We start from the raw sequence: 23,424 nt of genomic DNA, 5'->3' as shown, positions 1-23,424 counted from the left end.
CAACTGCATAGTTTAAGAATAGAAGTTTGAATTTCATCACTGGAACAAATAACTGATGTCTAGGAGTAAACGATAATAAACAAGAAAGCTCAAATTTGATTACAGACTGCTTTAACCAACAATTTGAGACAATTTTATCTTTACTGCTTCTGATTAAAGTTTAACAAAATGCATTAATTAATAATTTTGTAGATTTCAAAAAATTCTACATATTTCCTCCCTTTTGCACATCAATGCCAAGTTTGTCATCTATATTTGTTTAAGTATTTTATGTACCTCATCAAATTCTGATCCAAATGCAGCTGGATGGGAAATTGCATCAGAAATTTCTTGTGCTATTTCCTGCTGTTCTGTGATATCTTGCATCATCTCATCAATTTTATCTAAATCTCTGAAGAGAAAATATAAATTAATACTCCCAAACATTCAGTTCAATTTCACCAACTCAATTTCTTGCAAAAATTACTTCAGACATTGACAGTAACAGTTTTTTTTTGCAGGGTATAATTTTATTCAAGGATTTAAAGAAACTGTAATTTAGTTTTGATCGTTAATAAAGTAACCTGATAAATGGCTGATTTCAAGTCTTTTTGATTCAATTTCCAGACCCTGCTCATTTTTAACATTTCAAGGCTGACTACAATAAATCACAATTGCATTATTTGTGTATAAGTAAATAAATATAAACCGAGCAGAGCAAAGATGGAAATAACCGAATGGTCTGAAATACAAAAAGGTTCCAGGTTTCAACCTTATTGTGTACCAATTAAACCAATATTAGCTGGTGTGACAATTGAGATATGACTATTTGTTGTAACCTTCTGATTTGGGACAGGGATAAAATTCTACTCTCCATTTTTTTTTTGTTGTGCACCTCTCTTCTATGCACAGGCTCTTTAACTGTTTATCAGGTCTGCACAGTGGCAAAATGTTCAGGAGCTGACATCTGTTTGGCCTGTGCAAAGCCATGCAGCTTAGAGGGACATTCAATAACAAGTGATGCATTTTAGATATGCATGTGTGATACTTGAGTGAGGATTACATCTAATTCAGTTATTTAGGCCCCCTCAGGTTGAATAGCTCACCCAAGTATTACACAAAGTCATACAAAAGACATACAGTTCCAAAAGCCTACACCACATCCATTTTCCAGGCACAAAAGGGTGCCTACGAGAGAACATAATGGGCAAATGCTCATTATCTGCTAGAAAAGTGCCACCCGCCGAACTGGTACAAAGACCCTTGTGCCAATTTGGTTGCCCTGAGCATATCTGAAACCAGGACAACAAGATCTACGTGCAACCAAAAGAAGGTGGTCCTTAATTTCTAAAAGCTAAATTTGGAAAAAGTACCTACTTGAGTGTACAACAGCAAGAAACACACACTACATTAAAACCATGGGCCACCCGTTGACACACAGGAATACGCCACACAGTTCCTTGAGCCTGCTCCACCATTCAGTAAGATCATGGCTGAGCTGACTGTAACCTCAATGTCAGTGTTTCCCTCTGAAAATGTTTCAGCCCCTTGTTAATCAATAGTCTATCTAGTTCTGCCTTACAAACATTCAAAGATTTCCATTGCCTTTTGAGGAAGTCAGTCTTGACCTTCAGAGAAAAGATTTCTGCTTATCTCTGTCTTAAACTACTGCCCCCTTATTTTAAAACAGCGATCCCTAGTTCTAAATTCTCTGACAAGGGAACATCCACATCCACAATATCAGGACCTTAAAGGTTTTGATCAAGTAATCTCTTATTCTTCTAAACTGGTGAATACAAACACAGGGCAGCATGGTGGCACAGTGGTTAGCAATGCTGTCTCACAGCACCAGGGACCCAGGTTCGATTCCAGGTGATTACCTGTGCAGAGCCTGCACAGGTTTCCTCTGGGTGTGGTGGTTTCCTCCCACAGTCCGAAAGATGCACTGGTCAGGTGCATTGGCCATGAGGCTTCGGAATATAGCGACTAGGGGATTTTTCACAGTAAAAGGGTTAATGCAAGCCTGCATGTGACACAAATAAATAAACTTAAACTTAACTTCTCAGGCTACTCACCAAACCTCTGACTGTCAACTGATATTCAAATACTTTTCACCAATGAGTTGCCTAGGAGTGCAAGCAGATGTCTGTATCTCACTAGTTATACTTAAGGCCTAACGCCCAATTTAGGGACACATTCAGTACAAGGATTACAGGCTGGCAGCAACGTACTTCTGCACCATAGCACTCTCATTTATTACATTATTCCAAAAACAGTAATCTTAAGGTGTTATAAAAAATTATGGTTCAAGATTGTCTTCCTCAATGTGCTAAAATATAACATCTGTTTTGAATGTTACACAACTATATTATAATTTTAGTGTTCAGTTGTCTCTTCTTGGTCTTTTGACTAAGATCAAGCATCAGATGAAGCCCAAGATGGGATACACTGACTTGTCTGTCGCTTTTGTGGGGATCTTGAATTAGATTCAATTGGAATTTGAATTTAGTTTTTGGAGCAGGCAAAGGATGGATTTGCCCAGTCCACTCAGAGCACTAGTTGTGTAACTTTAAGGATGGTGTAATTTTTAAAAATATATATAAATATATATTATAGGGTTCAGACATATCTACCAAAATAATTCACAACTAGCATAATAATAAATTGAACATAATGTGGATCCAAAGAAATATCAAATATAATAGACCAGACTTTGTTGGGACGCAACATCTCACTGATACTTGGTAAAAATGAATCACTTACATGTGTTCGTGAACAGATTTTATGGCTTTTGCAGCATAGCCCATAGATTTCAATACTTCTGTGTTTGTGTGTGCATTCTCTAATGCTTCACGCTGGAATTCAATTGTAGAGAGTGTACCATCAATTTGTGTTAACTGCTTTTCAAGTCTCTTCTTTCGTTTGAGTGCTTGTAGGGCAACTGGGAATAGAAAAAAAAATGAATATAGTCAATTCAATTGAGTATAACGTGCACGTCAAGATTTTTTATAACATCTATTACATTAAGGTCATCAAGAAAAACGACAAAAATAAGAATACCCAACGTAACAGAAATGATTGACGAGGAAAGATCTCATTGAGACGTATAAGATGATGAATGGGATGGATAGGATAGAGGTGGAGAGACTCTTCCCGCTCAAAAAAGACAGTAGGACTAGGGGGGCACAGCCTCAAGATAAAGGGGAGGCGGTTTAGAACGGAGTTGAGGAGGAACTTCTTCACTCAAAGGGTGGTGAATCTCTGGAATTCTCTGCCCGTTGAAGTGGTGGAGGCTGCCTCGCTAAATATTTTTAAGAAGCGGGTTGATGGGTTCTTGATAAGAGAGGGGATTAAGGGTTATGGGGAGAGGGCGGGAAAGTGGAACTGAGCCACGACAGATCAGCCATGATCTTATTGAATGGCGGGGCAGGCTCGAAGGGCTAGATGGCCTACTCCTGCTCCTATTTCTTATGTTCTTATGTTCTTATGCTTGCCTTTATTGGATGGGGCATAGAGTATAAAAGTTGGCATACGATGTTGCAGTTATATAGAATGCTGGTTTGGCCACATTTGGAATACTGCAACCAGCTCTGGTCGCCATACTACCAGAAGGACATGGAGGCTTTGGAGAGAGTGCAGAAAAGGTTTACCAGGAGGTTGCCTGGTATGGAAGGTCTTAGCTATGAAGTGAATTTGAGTAAACTAGGGTTGTTCTCCCTAGAAACAGAGAGGTTGAGGGGTGACCTAATAGAAGTTTATAAAATGATGAAAGGCATAGGTATGGTGAACAGTTGGAAGCTTTTCCCCAGGTTGGAAATGACAGACACAAAGGGTCACAAGTTCAAACTAAGGGGAGCAAGGTTCAATACAGAAATGCAGGGGACTTTTTTTTTTAAAAACACAGAAGGTGGTGGGGGCCTGGAATGCACTACCAAGCAAGGTGGTTGAGGCACACTAGCATCATTTAAGACTTATCTAGATAACCACATGAACAGACTGGGAATACAGGGATATAAACAGATGGTCTAGTTAGGTACATATGATCAGTGCAGGCTTGGAGGACAGAAGCAAAGAGCAAGAAGGGTCTCTAGAGCAGTATGTAACTAGTCCGACTAGGGGAGAGGCTATACTGGATTTAGTGTTGGGTAATGAGCCGGGGCAGGTGGGAGAGGTAGAGGTAGGCGAACATATGGCTAATAGTGACCACAAGTCCGTCTACTTTAGGATAAAAATGGAAAGGGACGAGTGCCGGCCGAACGGGAGTGTGCTGAACTGGGGAAAGGCGAGCTATAGCAGGATTAGGAGGGAGCTGCAGGACACTGATTGGGAAGGACTGTTAGCTGGCAAGTCCATGGTTGGCAAGTGGGAGGCTTTTAAAGGCAAAATGAAATGGTTGCAGGGGAGGTATGTTCCGGTTAAGAGGAAGGATGGGAAAGGTAGGATTAGACAGCCGTGGATATCGAAGACTTGGTCAGGAAGAAGAGGGAGGCGTATGTTAGATCGAAACGACTGGGTACGGAGAGTGCGCTGGAGGAATATAGAGAGAGTAGGAGGGAGCTAAAAAGGGGAATTAGAAGGGAGAAGAGAGGGCATGAAATGGCTTTGGCTGGTAGGATTAAGGAGAATCCAAAGGCATTTTATTCCTATATTAGGAGCAAGAGAGTAGTTAGAGGGAAAATTGGTCCTCTTAGGGACAAAAGCGGGGAGTTATGTATTGAGTTGGAGGGAATGGGGGAGCTCCTGAATGAATACTTTGCATCGGTATTCACAAAGGAGAGGGGTTCGGAATCGTGCGGTCTGTTAGAGGGAGCTGAGGATCAGCTGCAGGAAATATCTATTACGAGGGAGGAAGTGCTAGGGCTTTTAGGTAGCGTAAGGACGGATAAAGCTCCGGGGCCTGATGGTATTTATCCCAGGCTGCTTAGGGAGGTGAAAGATGAAATTGCTGGGCCTCTGGCGCAAATCTTTGTCTCTTCTTTGGACACAGGTGAGGTCCCAGAAGACTGGAGGGTGGCAAATGTGGTACCGCTGTTCAAAAAAGGTAGTAGGGATAACCCTGGGAATTATAGGCCGGTGAATTTGATATCGGTGGTAGGGAAATTAATGGAAAAAGTACTTAGGGGTAGGATGTATGAGCATTTGGAGCATTGCGGTCTGATTGGGGATACGCAACATGGCTTTGTTAGAGGGAGGTCTTGCCTTACGAATCTGGTGGAATTCTTTGAGGAGGTGACAAAAACGGTTGACGATGGGCAAGCCGTTGATGTCATCTATATGGATTTCAGTAAGGCGTTTGACAAAGTCCCTCATGGTAGGCTGGTAGAAAAGGTTAAGGCGCATGGGATACGGTGTCAGGTAGCTAGGTGGATTGAGAACTGGCTGGGCAATAGGAGACAGAGAGTAGTTGTGGAGGGGACTTTGTCCAGCTGGAGGCCAGTGACCAGTGGTGTGCCGCAGGGCTCGGTACTGGGAACTCTCCTCTTTGTAGTCTACATAAATGACTTGGAAGAGAGCTTAGGTGGTGTGATCAGCAAGTTTGCTGATGACACCAAGATGGCAGGGTTGGCAGGTACTGAAGTGGATTGTCAGGTGATACAACAGGATATAGATAGGTTGGTGCATTGGGCAGATAGGTGGCAGATGGAATTTAATCCTGACAAATGCGAGGTGATGCATTTTGGAAGGAATAATGCAGAGAGGAGCTATGTGATTAAAGGTAGGCAAATTAGGAGTATAGAAACACAGAGGGACCTGGGAGTGCAGGTTCACAAATCCATGAAGGTTGTGACACAAGTGGAGAATGTTGTCAGGAAGGCTTATGGAATGCTAGCCTTTATAGGAAGAGGTATAGAGTTTAAAAGCTGCCGTCTAATGCTTCAGTTGTATAGAACGTTGGTTAGACCGCATTTGGAGTACTGCGTCCAGTTCTGGTCACCTTACTACCGGAAGGACGTGGAGGCTCTGGAAAGGGTGCAGAAGAGGTTTACCAGGATGTTGCCTGGCATGGAGGGGTTGGGTTAAGAGGGAAGGTTGGAGAAACTGGGACTGTTCTCTTTGGAAAGACGGAGATTGAGGGGTGACATGATAGAGGTATATAAGATACTGAAGGGAATAGACAGGGTCAATAGTGAGAGACTGCTCCCTAGATTGGTTACGAATACAAGAGGACATGATTTAAGGGTGAGGGGGGAGAGGTATAATTTGGATATGAGAGGAAGGTTCTTTATGCAGAGAGTAGTGGGGGTATGGAACGCACTACCGAGTGGGGTGGTGGAGGCGGGAACGTTGGACTCGTTTAAGGTTCAGTTAGATAGGCACATGAGTGAAACGAGGATGGAGGATTATGGTAGGGGTTATTGAATAAGGGTTAGAACCTCAGGAGACACCGGAAAGGCAGGCTTGTGATTAACGTTTTTGTCTTTTCACTCCGTAGGTGGAGGTCCATCTCGTTGTCAAACGAGGGGCATGCACACGGTGGGTCGTGCGTGGGCTTCTCCTGGAAGTTCCGGGAGTGGCCTAGTACTTCGTGTCGGTGTGTGTGCTTGATCCTGGACCGGTAGACGGGCGCCGCAACAGCTCGGTGACTAGCACTGCTAGCTGTGCAGATACATGGATTTGGGCCTGTGTCTGTGGGAGTTTGTGCATTCTCCCTGTGGTTGCGTGGGTTTCCTCCGGGCGCTCCGGTTTCCTCCCACACCCCAAAGATGTGCTCTTAGGCTGATTGGTTTTACCAAATTGACACTATTCTCCCCTGAATCTGGCTAAGTCAGGGGTTCTAATTGTAGATACGCAGGGTAGAATAGGTGTAGGGTGATGCGGCGGCGCGGGCTTGTTGGGCCGAAGGGCCTGTTTCCCGTGTTGGGTTGTTCTTTGTTTTGTTTTAAACAACTGTAAATTAAGATACATATTGATGAGTAGGAAACATTGCTTCAGATGGATGAGGTATATGCCCATTCGATGGTAAAAAAGTACAATAATCAGAAACAAGATTGACAACAAGATTGGTAGGCACTCTGCAACAACTGGCTTTAAGATAAATTTTACTAACTTCAACCTTAATGTAGCTTCCATTTTGCAACAAAGGGAGTTGCTAACAATGTGGGAGACATTCTACAGAGGGTAGTCTAAAGAAAAGGATGAATTGTTAGCACATAATCTCCATCTATGTCTAGCTTTTTGGAAGTAGCACAAAAATAGATGTGCGTCACAATTTATAAAAGCATTTGTATCCTGATCCAGCGAAACAAATGTAAAATAGCTATCAATTATATTAGAAGCAATTAATAAACTGAATTTACTGTTAAACTACTAAGTACTTATTGGCAAATTCCATTTTGCAAAGTAGGTCCCAAAGAGCCGCATCATTAAGACAACAATAAAATGCTTTAGGAACTAAGTTTTTCAATTCACGGGCAGCACAGTAGTGCTGCTTCACAGCTCCAGGGACCTGGGTTTGATTCCTGGGTCGGGTCACTGTGTGTGGAGTTTGCATGTTCTCCTCATGTCTGCGTAGGTTTCCTTCAGGTGCTCCAGTTTCCTCCCACAGTCCAAAGATGTGCGGGTTAGGTTGATTGGCCATGCTAAAATTGCCCTTTAGTATCCTGAGATGTGTAGGTTAGAGGGATTAGCAGGTAAAATGCGTAGGGATATGCAGATAGGGCCTGGATGGGATTGTGGTCGGTGCAGACTCGATGGGCCGAAGGGCCTCTTTCTGCACTGTAGGGTTCTATGTTCTAACTCAATCATTTGGCTTAGACAAAATAGTTACAACAATGAGTGAGACACAAGCAGAGAGACAAAGGCAGAAAGAGCAATACGAGGCTTACACCCACTCCCAAGCATGGCAATGTCACAATCATTCTGTTTTACAAAAGAAACCTCTATAATATCGTTTTATTATGTGTTTATAGAAGGGTTTATTATACACAGAAATACATACAAGCTGATAATAACTTCAAAATCCAACTTCATAAACCTGTAAATTTAGATGGAAAAATCTCAAAACATTCATACATAGTTAAACTTTTCTGGTGCGAATGAAACAAATTAAATACCAATTGAAAAAAATTCAGACTGGCTGGCAGTTTCAGTTTTTTTAACTTCAGAAGTTCATTATAAAAGTCTGAAAATTTTACAAGTTTCTTTTTCTGTGATCACAATTTAACAGTGCAGCAGTCAAAATAATTTTTTGAGGCATCTCCAAGATTTGAGGGCAACTTTTTGATTTTCAGATGTTACTTTTTACATTGTCACTAACTGCTAGTTTAGTCACAAGTAACATTTACAAAATTACAAATGCATAAACGTTTTCCCTTCTTTAGGCTGATATGGTCGCAGAAATACCAAAGATTATTATATTAATTTTTTAAACTTGAAATCTATAAACATATTGTTGTTCATCATAATGAAATCTCCTATTTAGCATTTGCAAAATGAAAAGTCTTACTATCTGCAACTGCACAACTTAGGACAGAGTCCAATTTTGCCTGCGCTCTCTATGTGAGCATTCACCTGGGGGGTCAATCTACAAGTGTTTTAACATCAAGAAATGATGAACAAGACACTTGACGATATATTTTTGTTTATAAAATATGAGCATTAAATTAGATAGGGAGAAATTTAAAAAACTAAGCAAGCTACAGTTGGTCAAGTGGTGGGGGTAAGGAGGTACAACAACTTACCAGGATATCACCTACGCAGATAAACTCTCCAGTTGAGTGAATATTTTTATGGCTGAGGTAGATAGGTTCTTGTTAGGCAGGGGAAGGGGCAGATGGGAATGTGAAACAGATCAGCCATGATTTTATTGAATGGCAGAGCAGGCTTGAGGAGCCATATGGCTTGGTTTTGCTCCTATTTCATATGTTCAATGTTCTTGGCTTCTTCGTTACACTTTTGCTTACCCCAGATGCAAGCATATGATCTAGTGAAAACTGTTACAATGACAGAAATATACACTTGTAGCACACAAGGGAAAAAAAATCAACTCCTGATACAAAGCAAAAGTATCTGATAGAAGTCGGTGTCAAAACCACTTAGCACATATGGAAACTGAATGGCAAGCAGTCACTGTTCTCCCAGCAACAGCAGAAACAAATTGGTTCAAAACAGTTAGCCTAAAAGAATTACTGAAGCAACTGAAAGGAAACAAATTTGTGTCTCTGTTGTAAAGGTAAACTTTTCTTCAAAAATCAGAAATGATCATCATATACGGATGACATTGCCAAAATCTTGCTTGGAATTACTACACAACAGTGCATTGTATTATATCAAATCAGCAAACTCCAATCTAGTGTGATGTAATTAGCTTGAATTCTTGATAGCATGTTAGTCATCTTGCAGCTTTGCAAATACTCTGTTTTACGTGCACCTAAAACTCGTTACATTAAACAATGAGGAACATTGGAAAACAATACTTAATACTCATGTTATAGAATCCCTACAGTGCAGAAAGAGGCAATTCAGCCCATCGAGTTTCCACCAATTCTCCAACAAAGCATCTTATCCAGGCCCTATCCCATAACCCCATGCATGTACCCACCAAATTCCCTAATCCACACATCTTTGGACTGAATCAAAAAGTACGAGGTAATGAAACATTTTCTCATTTCAATGCAAGGCTTATAACTTAGAAATGACTTCTGTGGGCCTTTTCTCCAAATGAAATTTGTAAATTAATGCATGACATTATGAGTTTTGTTTGGCTCGTTTCAGAACACTTTCCATCAGATATATTATTTTCTCAAAATGTGAATTTTTATTTGCAACTTGTAAATTATTGTCCATCAACTCAAAGATGATAGCTTGTAAACTACAAGTTTACATCCAAAATTTCCTGAACTCTTTGGAGGTCAACACCATGTGTGTTCTGCTTGAAGGCAGGTCCTTGGCTCATAGTAGTCTTTCCATATCTATCCAATGCTATTCTTTTCATTTGCCAATAACTTCCTTCAATCTTCAAGCCATCCAACATTGATATTCTTTTCCTTCCTCTTTTTCCTAGAGATTTTCCCACCATAAATCTATTTCCCTTAAAGTATACCCTACTCAAACTTCCTGTCTTTGGGGAATTACTAGGCAGGAAATAGTCTTCCCACAAGAAAAAATGGGAATTAGAACATGCTGTTGTTCTCAGCTAGCTGGACAGCAATATCATTTTATATGGGTCTGTGAAAACAATGCCTCTCAAACCATTTGACCTACAGTTGTTGCAAAATTTAGGGAGGGCGGAGAAAATATTTTAAAATGCAGCCAAAAACATATATAACTTCATACTGCTTCTTTAAGAATTTTTGTTTCCTCTCACATTCAAATGCCATCCACCATTCCCAAAACTCCTTAAAGACTGTGGGACCAAATTCATCTAAGTAACATGCTGACTTATTATTCTATTGCACATTCATATTTAGAGACAGAAAAGAAATTTTTAGGAAATGGAAAAGAACAGCCCCAGAGTTTAAACCATTCACCAAATGAGACTTACAGGTGTCAAGATGATCTAACAGAAAGAAGCATTACAGGTTTACGTAGCACTTATCACAGATCAGGCCAGAGAAGATTGAAAGGTTTGGAGGTGTTCCTTCTGCAAGCATGAAGAAAGTGAATAAACTCGAGATGATCTGTCAAGAAAAACACATGTACCCAATTAACACATGCAAAGTAAGATCAGAGGGAAACCATGCATTCAAATAAAAATGTCCAAGAGCAGCCTCATCTTCTTCTCATACATTTAGCAACTAACAAAAATTTATAAAATCAACTTTAAGAAATGAATAACCATCAACCCTGGGCTAGCAGCTCATTACATATTTAAAATCAGAATATTCTTTGAAATGCACTACAGTAATTCCCTTCAAATATTTAGCATCACACAATAGGTTTGCTGACCAGAATGTAATTTTTGCAAGCTATATATTTCATATGATATGGGTAAAAAGGCACTAAGTAAAGGCTGAACAAAAAAGGACTATTTAAATATTTTTTAAAAACTTAGGTGACTTAATTTTATTTAAGTCTTATTCTCCATTAGTTAGTAAGTAGATTTTAGGAATAGAAAATTACTTAGCTTTAAACCAAGCACAAATATGGTATATTGTAATTTTTAATAGCAGAGGCAAATCAAGTAGTGCCTTTAAGAACCTATAAGCAACTCTTAAAATGCCCCAGTAAAAAGACATACCACACGTTCAAACATACTAGAAATGTTCAATTCCTACACAGTCAAATTTGGAATATAATAATTGATCTTGCATTATTATTATCCATGAGTAAAATGTTGGATTTGTTTCCAAGTGAGATTTGAGGATAGCCAATAAAAAACATTATTAATTTTAAACAGGAATCATCACGAGTCTTTACCATAACTTCAAATGCTGTTGATCCTATCAGAGGTCCACTTTAAAATGTTGCTGCTACATAACCTTGCATTTTTCAATATGCATCAGAGAACAAGAGAGAATTTCTACCCATTTAAAATTGATCATTATGCCCTATCACAATTGTTACATTCTCTTGCAGAGTTCACTTCCTTACAATTCTGCTCACTTGCCTTTTCTGCAAACAGGGATTCTTAACCATGTCTGAGAGTCCACCCCACCCCAGAGTGAACAACAGGGTTTTAAGAGGTCTGTTGCAATTCACAACTTCTACCAATACCAGCAATTTGTCTCTAACTAGCTCCGTTCTTACTGATGTATGAGCAGCCTTCCAGTCAGTGCCACAACAGCCCATCCTTGGCCTCAGCAACATTATCTGAAAAAGCAGCATCAGTTTTCATATGTATGCTGTCATCACTGAGTTCTACCTCGACATTACCTTTCTTGATAGTTCGCTGTCATTTGACATCTCATTCTGGTTGACCAGAGATTTTGTCCTGTTATATATTGAAAAGCCACTGCCTTTGGTTCCTATTACAAATTCAGTTTCTGACCACTGAGTCAATCCAGATCCTGGCAACTTTCTCAGCAATCTGTCTGCAACCCTAGTGTCATATATCTGATCGCAAGATGGTGTTCTAAGCACATAGTGAGACTATCACAAGATCACCTATTGTCCCTCAATAACATTGCTCAATTCTGTCCCCACCTCAGCTCATCTGCCACTAAAAGCCCTATCCATGCCTTTAGTTACTTATAAAGTTGAATATTTCAACATCAGCCTCCCACATTCTACTCTTCAAAACCTGAGAAACTCTGCTGTGTGTGCACTAACTCATACCAAGTCCTGTTTACCTATCATCCCTGCCTCCTGGTATGTAGCACCTAGACTTTAAAATCCTGCCCTCATTTTCAAATCCCTCCAGGGCCTTCCTTCTCCCTATCTCTGCAGTCTCCTCCAACCATAAACCCTCCCAACATCAAAGTATCTGCAGTCTTCTAAATTTGGCCTATTGAACATGCCCCAATCTCAATTGTTCAACCATTGGTGGACATGGTTTCAGTTGGACTTCTATCCCTAAATTTTGCTACCTCTGCTCCCTCTATTTATCATTTAAATACTGTCCCTTGGCATCATCCGAAGGTATGGCATTCATTTTCAAATTCACGCTGATGCCCAACTCTATCTTACTTCACAACTGCCAAATCTCCAGTTATTGAACCGTAAAGAAATAAGTTTAAAGCTTGCAGCTAAATGAAGCAGTCACTATTTTAGGCATCCAGTAAGAGGCAGCTGACAGTTCCAGACAGGCGAACGAGGTGGTGAGAAAATCCTAAAGAATCAATTCCTTCAGGGCTATTCCACTGAGTTCATTACAGCCTTGGTCCAACCACAGACAAAAGTGCTGAACCCAAGTGTGATTAGCTGCCCTGACATCAAGACAACATTTGATCAAGTGTGGCATCAAGGAACCCTATGAAAATTGAAGACAATGGAAATCAGAGGAAAACTCTCCAGTGCTGGAATCACACCAAGCACAAAGGAAGATGGTTGTGGTTTATCATAGCCACAAAACAGCACAGCACAAGCTAGTGTCCTATACCCCAATCATCTTCAGCTGACTCACCAATGACGTTTCATGGCTGTATAATGTTCAGCAATACACACAAACCCCAATAACAAACCATTTTACCAAATGCAACAAGACCTGGTAAATATTCGGGCTTGGGCTAATAAGTGGAAAGTAACATTCACACCTAACAAGTGCCAGGCAATAATCAGCTCCAGTAAGAGAATCTGCCCATTTCCCCTTGACATGCAATGGTATCACCAATACCGCACACCCCCAACAATCAAAATCATGAGGTTACCATTGACTCTATTGTGGCTACAAGAGCAGAGGCTGGAAATTCAGTGGCACTCCTGAGCCCCCAAAACCATTTAAAAGACAAGTCCAGAGTATGATGCAATATTCTCCACTTGCCTGGATGAGTGAAGCTCCAAAGACATCTAAGCAGCTTGTTACTTTACAGGACAAAGCAGCCTGCTTGATCAGCACCACCATGAGCATTCGCCCTCTTCACCAATATAAATGGTACAAGTGTGTACTATCTATTGGATGCAGTGCAGCAACTCACCAAGACTCCTTTAACAGCATCTTCCAAACCCCTGAACTCTAGCACTTAAAAAGGACAAGGGGACCAAATGTATAGAAACACCATCACCTGCTAGTTCCTCGCCAAGCCGCAAACCATCTTCACTTTAAACTATATCACAGTTCCTTCACTGTCAAAATCCTAGGACTCCTGCCCTACATCATGTGGGTGTACCTATACTAGCAGCTCAAGGCAGTGTCTCACCCATCTTCTCAAGAACAATCAGGGATGGACGATAAATGCTGATTTTTCCAGCAACACATCCCATGAATGAATAAAAAAAGATTCAATAGGCTGATGGCCTTCTGTGCTGTACTATCCTATGCATCTATTCTTGCGGACAGTGAGGGCCGTGGACACTGGAGAGAATGAGGGCCCAGGTGTGAAAACTCCGATTAATACAGCACTGCTTCTTCTTCAGTACTTAAATGTTGGTCCCATGCAGTAGAACCTACTTCTGTGAAGTTGGATTTTCAGCAGAGCAATGCAACAATATTACCAAGCCGGACTGAACAATGATCATGACATGCACTTGTCAAAGACATCTCCATGTCATGACAAAATTGTTGCTGAAATGCAACAAGTTTCACCTTGAGTAAATAAAACAAAACATTACAAAATATTATCATGCATTTAACTTCTACACAGAAAAAATACCTGCGTTCTGTAACAGGAAGTCTGTGGATTTTTTAATAACGATGTGGAGATGCCGGTGTTGGACTAGGGTAAATACAGTAAGAAGTCTCACCAGGTTAAAGTCCAACAGGTTTATTTGGTAGCATAAGCCACTAGCTTTCGGAAAGCTAGTGATTCACTGTTTCTCATTGCTGTTTGTGAGAACTTGCAGTATGAAAAGTGGCCACAGCTATTCCCAAATTATAATGATTACACTTTTGGAATACTTAATTAGCTGCAAAGCACTTTGGGATTAAGCTTTCTTTAAAACAGGATTATTTCTCAATGACTTCCCATCATGGTCGCATTCCAATCATTATTTTGTAAACTGAGATTGTGTCTTTATATGCCCTGTTTGTGAACTGAAATCCCACTCACCTGACGGAGTGGTGCTCCGAAAGCTTGCGCTACCAAATAAACCAGTTCAACTTTAACCTAGTGTTGTGAGACTTCTTACTGGTTTTTAATATCAGAGAGGGCCGCAGAAACAAAAATTCATGCTCTATAAAAGTTAACTCTATAAGAGTTAAACAAACTCTTCCAATGAGATGAAGTTTATAATAAGCAGGTCTTGTAGAATATACATTCTATGCTGAAAAAAATATTTTTGGGATAGACACGTTCTAACATCTCACCAAGGATATTTCAAATGTTATCACTTTACTTAATGCACTTTCCAGAAAAAGAATAACACAGCACGGGAAACAGGCCCTTTGGCCCAACGAGCCTGCGCCGCCATTTCAACATTGTGAATCCCTCTTCCACCCATGACCCTTGCCTACGCTAATGGCACTCCATATTGGAAACCAGATTGAGGGGAAGTTAATTTAGGGCCAAATTGTTACACCAATTAGCCCAAGAGCTAAAAAAAGTTTATTTATTAGTTACAAGTCAGCTTACATTCACACTGCAGTGAAGACTGTGGGGGGAAACCTGAGCACCCGGAGGAAACCCATGCTGACACAGGAAGAATGTGCAAACTCCACACAGACAGTGACCCAAGCGGGGAATCAAACTCAGGTTCCTGGCACCGTGAGGCAGCAGTGCTAACCATTACGCCATCTTGCAGCTCAGTGGTTAGCACTGCTACCTTACAGCGCCAGTGACCCAGGCTCAATTTTGGCCTTGAATGATAACCTGTATTTTGCACAGTCTCCCCATGTCTGTGTGGGTTTTCTCCAGCTGCTCCAGTTTTCTCCCATAGACCAAAGATGCACAGATAGGTTGACTGGTCATGCTAAATTGCCCATTTGGGTGTCCCAAGATGTGTAGGTTAGGGAGATTGGTGGGGTAAATATGTGGGGTTTACAGAGATAGTGTCTGGCTGGGATGCTGTATTGGAAGGTAGCTGCAGGCTGAATGGCTTCCTCCAGCACTGTAGGGATTCTATGAAAATATTTACACAAACATATTCTGTCTCTTCACCCAAGTCATGACATAAAATTGAAATTTGAGAGATGAATTGTGCCAGGGTTAAAATACACGGGGGTTAATAAACTAAATCAATAAGGGTTTGCTGATTATTTCAGTATGGAACAACTGTACCAATATACCGTTCAACCTCACACTGTATTAGAGTCAATGTATGATAAGCCAATTACAATAGGCAAAACTGTTTAAAAAAGAAAAATAGAAATATAGGCAGCAAGCAAATCCACAGCATTTTTAACAACCTCATAATTGCAGTGTACTAGGGGTCCTGACAATGCAGTTGTCGTGGTGCAACATAAAATTACATAAGCATTCACAAAATGTCAAGTTAATCTAAATTAGGAGGTAATTACACTCAGAAATAGCTAATTTCTCCCTAAAAAATATATATAAAATTAAGAAATTTTAAATCAGATCAAAGCTAATTTAGATATTTCCGTTATTTGTGTTTCAAAAGAAAACACTTCGTTCTAACTTGCAACTCCAAAAAGGAAATTCTATGTGCTTTAACAGTGCTCATATGGATTATGGCTGATTGGTATATTAAAAAAAACTGCAGGCAATAGAAATGCAACAGCATCCTGCAGAAATGTTTCGTCTTTATACACCTTTAACATAACAAAGCATCCCAAGGGATGTAACATGAGCACCATGAAATGAAATTTTACACAAAGCCATATAAAGGGATAAAGATAAAGGGATAAATGTTAAGAAGTGTCTTAAACAGTGTCAGATGTGGTTCAGTTTCTAATATTCCTGCCCGAGTCAGAAGATTATGGGTTCAAATCCCACTCCAGCACACAATGAAAGATGCCAGTGCAGTAATGATGGAGTGTTGCATGGTTGAAGGCGTGTTCATTTCAATGAATCATTAAAGCAAGGCTCTTAATGCCATTATTTCAAGAGTGGCATATGTGCTGGTCAATATTTATCCCTCAATGAACATCCCAACATCATATTTGCTGTTTGTGGGAACTTGTGTGAAAAGTGGCCACTGTTATTCCCAAATTATAATTAATGATTACACTTTTAGAATACTTAATTAGCTGCAAAGCACTTTGGGATTAAGCTTTCTTTTAAACAGAATTATTTCTCAATTCAATTTCACTAGTCAGTCTCAACATAAGAATTTGACAAAATGGTTGAAGACCATCACTCACTTGATAGTATGAATTATGTTATTCATATAAATATGACTATTGTTATTTGAGTTGCAAGATATTGATTTTGGTTTGTTTCCCATAATTGTTACACCCCCATTCAGGAGGGGGCATTTAGACTTTTTAAACAGGATTGGAATTTGCTCAATGTCACTAACAGATCACTAATCAATCATTTAATGAAAATGGCATTATTAACTTGTGGGAATGTATTGCATTTAAAACAGCCAGAATGCACGTGACATTCTGGCATCACTTGAAGAACAACAACCATCAGATATAATCTGTTTTTTATGTTTAATCCAACACCTATTGCATCATTGGTTGTTGGCTGGTTCATGATGCAGAGTGATGCCAATAGCATGGGTTCAATTCTCATACCAGCTGAGGTTATTCATGAAGACCCATCTGCTCAACCTTACCCAAGGTGTGGCGAACCTCAAGTTATATCACCACCAGTCAGCTTTCCCCCTCAAAGAGGAGAGCAGCCTATGATCATTATGGAATTATGGGACTATATCTTTTATATTTCATGTTGGCTCAATGGCCATAATGCACAGGAATGGGTTCACTTTCTCAACGCCAAAATAAACAAGAAGGGATATCCAGTCCACAAAGGACAGATTATTATTTATCTCAGACACTAGAAATTTTGCAGATGTTTCCTTGAAGCACACTATAATCAGATAGGCTTTCACCAAATCTGCCACATTCTTTAGCACAACTAAGATGGAATTTTAAATGTGGGTGATGCTATACTTGTTTCACTAAAGAACACAAAACCTTCTGTATACCATGAAAAAATGTGATGTCCTTTTTGTGGCAACTAGAATCAAATAGTATAGGGTCAGTCTAGTTCTAGGACATCTAATCAATTTTCAGTATTGTCCTGAGCAGTTATTTTTCTGCAGCTATTCTGAATTCTTTATAAAAGCAAAGTCCAATTTACATTTTAGTAAAAAGTTCAAGAAAGCATTCCATAGGAAAATGGTAGATCTATGAGAACAGCAAACAATTGGTAGATCGAGTTAATACTCCCAATATAGATATGAAGTCACGCATTTAGATATACAAAGCTATGGAGTGCAATCATATGATTAGGATGAATCAGCACAGGGCCCAAACAGTTAAAGATGAACTCCACAATGTATCAAACCAATATCTGGCTGCTATCAAGAAACTAAAAACGTTCGGTTTGAAAATAGGTGAACTCAGTATAGATCAAAGGAGATTAGCCTGCCACTTATAGAATGCAGGCCAAGCTTCTGAAACCTTTTTTTTGAGAGGGTTTGCATTCACTAATTAAAGTACAAAGAGTTTCTAGAATGAGAAGAAAATGTATATGGTAGATTCCTAGAAATGGGAGTCTGTATTGAAGATGAAGAGACTGATGAGGATATTGAGATATAAAAATTAGTAAAGCTTAGAAAATAGTCAGGGCATTTGAACCCCTTGTAGGCAAACTAAATACAGAACAAGTATAAGTTGATTCAAGTGGAACATAATACATTACTTTCACTGACTAATTTTGGTATTGCTAAGAGTATAAAATAGTCATCAACTGTGCTGTGATTTGAGAATGACTTCTACTCAGGGTTATAAGTTTTGCATAGGTCATCAAGTGACTGAGCAGGCCGATTCTCAACGTGTTGATCTTTGGGCACAGGGGAAAGAGGTCACAGAGGTAGTGCAGGATTTGCCTCCTTTTTTCCTTCCCCTGCCACCATCTGCCTTATTCTGAAGACGTTGTGACTCAAAGTATTACATAGCTTGATGGACAAGCTGTCACCATTCTGAGCATTTGGCAGCAAGCTACTCAATCATTAATATCAATGCTTCCATGTTTTATGGAGAGCTTCTGTGTGTCTTTGAATTGTCTTCTTTGTCCTCTCCTGGAATGTTGGCCATTTTGGAGTTCAGAGAACAAGAATTCTATTAAGAGTTAAACAGTAGTTAGCTGCCTTGAGCTAGAATTCTATATCTACCCAATTAAAGTTTAAAGTTAGTGTCACCAGTACGCTTACATTGCAATGAAGTTACTATAAAAATTCCCTACTCGCACAGTCTGGCACCTGGTCAGGTACTCTGAGGGAGAATTTAGCATGGCCAATGTATCTAACAAGCATGCCTTTCGGACTGTGGGAGGAACTCGGAGGAAACCCACACCGACAGAGAGAACGTACAGACTCTGCACAGACACTGATTCAAGCCAGCAATCGAACCCAGGTTCCTGGTGCTGTGAGGCAGCAGTGCTAACCACTGTGCCATCCCTCATTACTGCTAAACAACGTTGCAGTTCAATTTACAGTGGACAAGAAATGGAAAATGCGATCAATTGCGACAGAGTCACTTGCAATTAGAATACTTGCTAATTATTGGACATGCTATAATCCAGTGGTGCATCTTCCATATTTTAGACACAAACACCCTTATAAACTCTCACCATAAATCTTTTTGCATTAGCTATTTCTAAATTAATTCTGATGCATCCTCAATTCTGCACTCTTGCAAAGCACAAAATAAAACTAATGTAGTTTGAGTGTATGAAATATTTATATTTCTTTTACTTTCCTAAATTTTGATGTGCTACACAATACTTGGAAGCATAAAAGCAGGAAGAGACCAACTCCCAAGCCTTTCATAATGCAACTTCTAAGTCCGTGACTAGAAGCACAAAACGATAACTCTATAATAATTTGGTCTGAATTTTCACCCACATTGAAGTGAGCATAATTAGGAAATTGCACTGCATCACTATTCCATTTTATATATTTCTCTGTCTCTAGCGTTATCTTACACCACCTCGATCAACACACTTCTTTCAATTTTGGGTTATGGGTCCAATTTTTATTACTGTAATTCAATGATGTAGTTATTCAATTATTCTATCATTCTTCCTTTTCTGATGCTGCTCTTTATTGCAATTTCTTGTATTAGAGATAAATTTTATATGTATTTGCATTTCAGTATATGGCCTATAATGTACTATCCTAAGTTTGCCCTGTTCAAGTCAATCTTAAGCTGTGGTTCCAGGTAATCCAATTTTAGCACTATATCCAATGTATGCTGTTTGCTGCAACTTCTCAGACAATCGTATTGCTCTTCATTTAACATTACAGTAATATTTCATAAAGGTTAATGTGCTTACGTTGCCACATTTTGTCTATCCACACTTTTATCAGGACTCTTATCAGGACTCTCATCAGTAACAATCCCCACCAGGCCCTATCCCCATAATCCCACATATTTACCCTGCTAATAGGACCATAAGATATAGGAGCAGAATTAGGCCATTCAGTCCATTAAGTCTGCCCCGCCATTCAATCATGGCTGACATGATTCTCATCCCCATTCCTCGTAACTCTTGATCCCTTTATTGATCAAGAACCTGTCTTTAAGATACTCAATGAGCTGGCCTCCACAGCCCTCTGTGGCAATGAGTTCCACAGATTCCTTCTCATCTCAGTTTTAAAGGGATGTCCTTTCACTCTGAGTTCTAGTCTCTCCCACTAGTGGAAACATCCTCTCCATGCCCACTCTATCCAGGCCTCTCAATATTCTGCAAGTTTCAATTAGATCCCTTCCCAATCCTTTTAAACTCCAGAGTATAGACCCAAACTCCTCAACCGCTCCGCATATGACAAACCTTTCATCTCTGGGGTCATTCTTGTGAACTTCCTCTGGACCCCCTCCTAGGTCAGCATATCCTTCCTTAGGTATGGGGACCCAAAACTGCTCATAATACTCCAAATAGGGTCTGACCACAACCTTATGCAGCCTCAGCAGTAAATCCTTACTCTTGTATTCCAGCCCTCTAGAAATGAATGCTAACATTGAATCTGCCTTCCTAACTACCAATAAACCTGCATGCTAACCTTAAGAGAGTCCTGCAATAGGACTCCCAAGTCCCTTTGGGCCTCAGATTTCCAAAGCAGTTCCCCGCTTAGAAAATAGTCAACACCTCTATTCTTCCCACCAAGTGCATAACCTCACACTTTCCCACATTGCATTCCATCTGCCACTTCTATGCCCACTCTCCTAGCCGGTCCAAGTCATTCTGCAACCTTCCCACTTCCTCAACACTATCTCTTTACATGTCTTTCTATCATCTGCAAATTTAGCAACCATACCCTCAGTTTCATCTTCTAGATCATTAATGTACATAGTGAAAAGTTGTGGTCCCAACACTGACTGACCCCTGTGGAACATAAGTCACTGTTTGCCATCCTGAAAAGGACCCTCTTATTCTCACTCTCTGCCACCTATTAATCTACCCATGCCAGTACCTTGCCTCTAACACCATTGGCTCTTGGCTTATTTAGCAGCTTTCTGTAAGGCACCTTATCTAAAGCTTTCTAGAAATCCAAATAAATCACATCTGCTCGCTCTCCTCTAACTTCTTTATTACCTCCTCAAAGACATGACTTCCCTTTGACAAAGCCTTGCTGACTCAGCCCTACTTTACCATGCATTTCCAAGTACTCATCCTTAATGATCTTACCCACGCCCAAGGTCAGGTTAACAGGCCTATAATTTCCCATCTTTGCTTTCCCCCTCCTTAGACAGGGTGCTACATTTGTCTTTTTCTAGACCTTTGGGACCTTCCCCGACTTCATTGACTCTTGAAAGATCACCAATGTCTCCACAATCTCCTCGGCTATCTCCTTCAGAATCCTGAGGTGTAGTCCATCCAGGTTGTAGTCCATCCTTTAGACCTTTCAGCATCCCTATTGCCTTGTCCTTAGTAATGGCCACTATATTTACCTCTGCCCCCGGCTCTCAAAGTTCTGGCATGTTACTGGTGTCTTCCACCATGATGACTGCTACAAAGTACCCATTCAATTCCTTTGCCAATTTTTTGTCTCCCCATTACTACTTTTCTGGCCTCATTTTCCAGTGTCCATTCTTGTCTCTCTCCTACCTTGCATGTATCTTAAAAAAACTCTTGCAATCTTCTTTTATATCACTAGCTGGTTTACCCTCATATTTCATCTTCTCCACTTTTTATTTTAAGTTGTCCTCTGCTTGCTTTTAAAGGCTCCCCACTATTCCTCACCACACGGTATGCTCTTTCCTTTGCTTTTATGCTATCCCTGACTGCCCTTGTCAGTCATAGTTGCCTCATCCTCCTTTTAACATGCTTCCTCTTCCTTGGAATGAATTTATGTTGCACCTTCTGAATTATCCCCCAAAACTCCTACCACTGTTGTTCCACTGTCTTTCCTGCTAGACTCCCTTGCCAATCAAATCTGGCCAGCTCCTCCCTCATGTCTTTGGAATTTCCTTTCCTCAATTGTAGCACCGTGATGTCCAATTCCAATATCTCCTGCTCAAACTGCAAGGTGAATTCTATCACATTGTGGTTCCTCTAAGTTATGCATCCCAGGACACCAAGGGGCAATGCACCTAACCCACACATCTTTGGACTGCGGGAGAAAACCAGAGCACCCAGAGGAAACCCATTTAGACACAGGGAGAACATGCACTATTGTACTATTACTTGTATCCAGAGCCAAGATGGTTCATGGCTCTCATCTTCCACATAATGGAAGATTTATTTCAGAGACGGGAGAGTTAAGCATTTCTTGCATTGTGGTCAGGAATAATGGGCAACACAGTGGTTACTGCTGCTGTCTCACAGCATCAGGAACCCAGGTTCAATTCCAGCCTCGTGTCACTGTCTGTGTGGAGTTTGCACATTATCCCCATGTCTGTGTGGGTTTCCTCCTGGTGCTCTGGTTTCCTCCCACAATCCAAAGACGTGCAGGTTAGGTTGACTGGTCATACTAAATTGCACCTTAGTGTCAGGGCACTTACAGGGTAAATATGTGGGGTTACAGAGATAGGGCCTGAGCTAGATTGTGGTCCATGCAGGCTCCATGAACTAAGTGGCCTCCTTCTGCACTGTAGGGATTCTATGATAAAGGGCCCTCGGCTGGTGTATGAATGGGAGGGAGGCAATAGTTGTCTTTCTATCCCCATGTTGCGAATACTCAGGAGAGAAAAGCAGTTCTCTTCCCACCCCAGAATTGTGTACACTTGGGAAAGAGGACAGGTTTCCTCCTGTCCCCAGGTTGTGTACACTCAGGAAGGGACACTTCTCTCCCTGGTCCAGGCTGTGTACACTCGGGAAGGAGGCAGTTTCCCCCCCCACCGGGTGTATTTGGCCGGAGCTCCTACCTCTCTTGTTCTTCGTGCCGCTTCTTCGGGCCGTCTCCAGCTCTCTCTGGATCCTGTTTTCCAAATATTCCTGCTTCTTGGTTAACATCTCCTCGGTCTCCCGGAGCCGGTGGAGGGCCTCCTGGGGAGTAGGACCCTGTTTTCTGGAGCTGGAGTGGGACCGGGACGAGCCAGAGCTCGATCCACTCTTGAATATGTTGGAGAATTTGTTCATAACTACTGTCCACCGTGTCGAAACCAACCCACAAACACACCAAACAACCACGACTGTTCACTTCCGGCCGTGGCTGTCAATCACCCGGGGGTGGAGCCAGCCCGGGAGACCGCGGCTCACTTCCGGCCGAGGTTGTCAATCACCCAGGGGGTGGAGCTATTCCGGGAGACTGCAGCTCACTTCCGGTTCAGAGGCTGGCAATCAGCCAGGGGGAGGAGCCAGCTCGGGACACAGGTGATCACTTCCGGCCGCG

At 40.9% G+C, this 23,424-nt stretch overlaps 1 protein-coding gene across 1 annotated transcript in view; it reads right to left on the bottom strand.

Moving 5' to 3' along the window:
• Window positions 1–23,232, bottom strand: part of LOC145346711 (charged multivesicular body protein 4b-like) — a 34,077-nt gene extending 10,845 nt beyond the window's left edge. Inside the window, exons 1-3 of the mRNA XM_080194339.1 lie at window positions 22,958–23,232; window positions 2,743–2,920; window positions 277–391 (exon numbers count right to left, since the gene is read on the bottom strand). Coding sequence (XP_080050465.1) covers window positions 277–391; window positions 2,743–2,920; window positions 22,958–23,171 — 507 coding nt within the window. The 5' untranslated portion in view covers window positions 23,172–23,232. The remainder of the gene's footprint in view (window positions 1–276; window positions 392–2,742; window positions 2,921–22,957) is intronic.
• Between the last annotated feature and the right edge of the window lie 192 nt (window positions 23,233–23,424).

This window comes from Carcharhinus amblyrhynchos, chromosome 8, assembly GCF_965287045.1.
Source record: "Carcharhinus amblyrhynchos chromosome 8, sCarAmb.v2.hapA, whole genome shotgun sequence".
Taxonomy (NCBI): Eukaryota; Metazoa; Chordata; class Chondrichthyes; order Carcharhiniformes; family Carcharhinidae; genus Carcharhinus; species Carcharhinus amblyrhynchos.
This window is presented reverse-complemented; position numbering and strand designations above follow the sequence as displayed.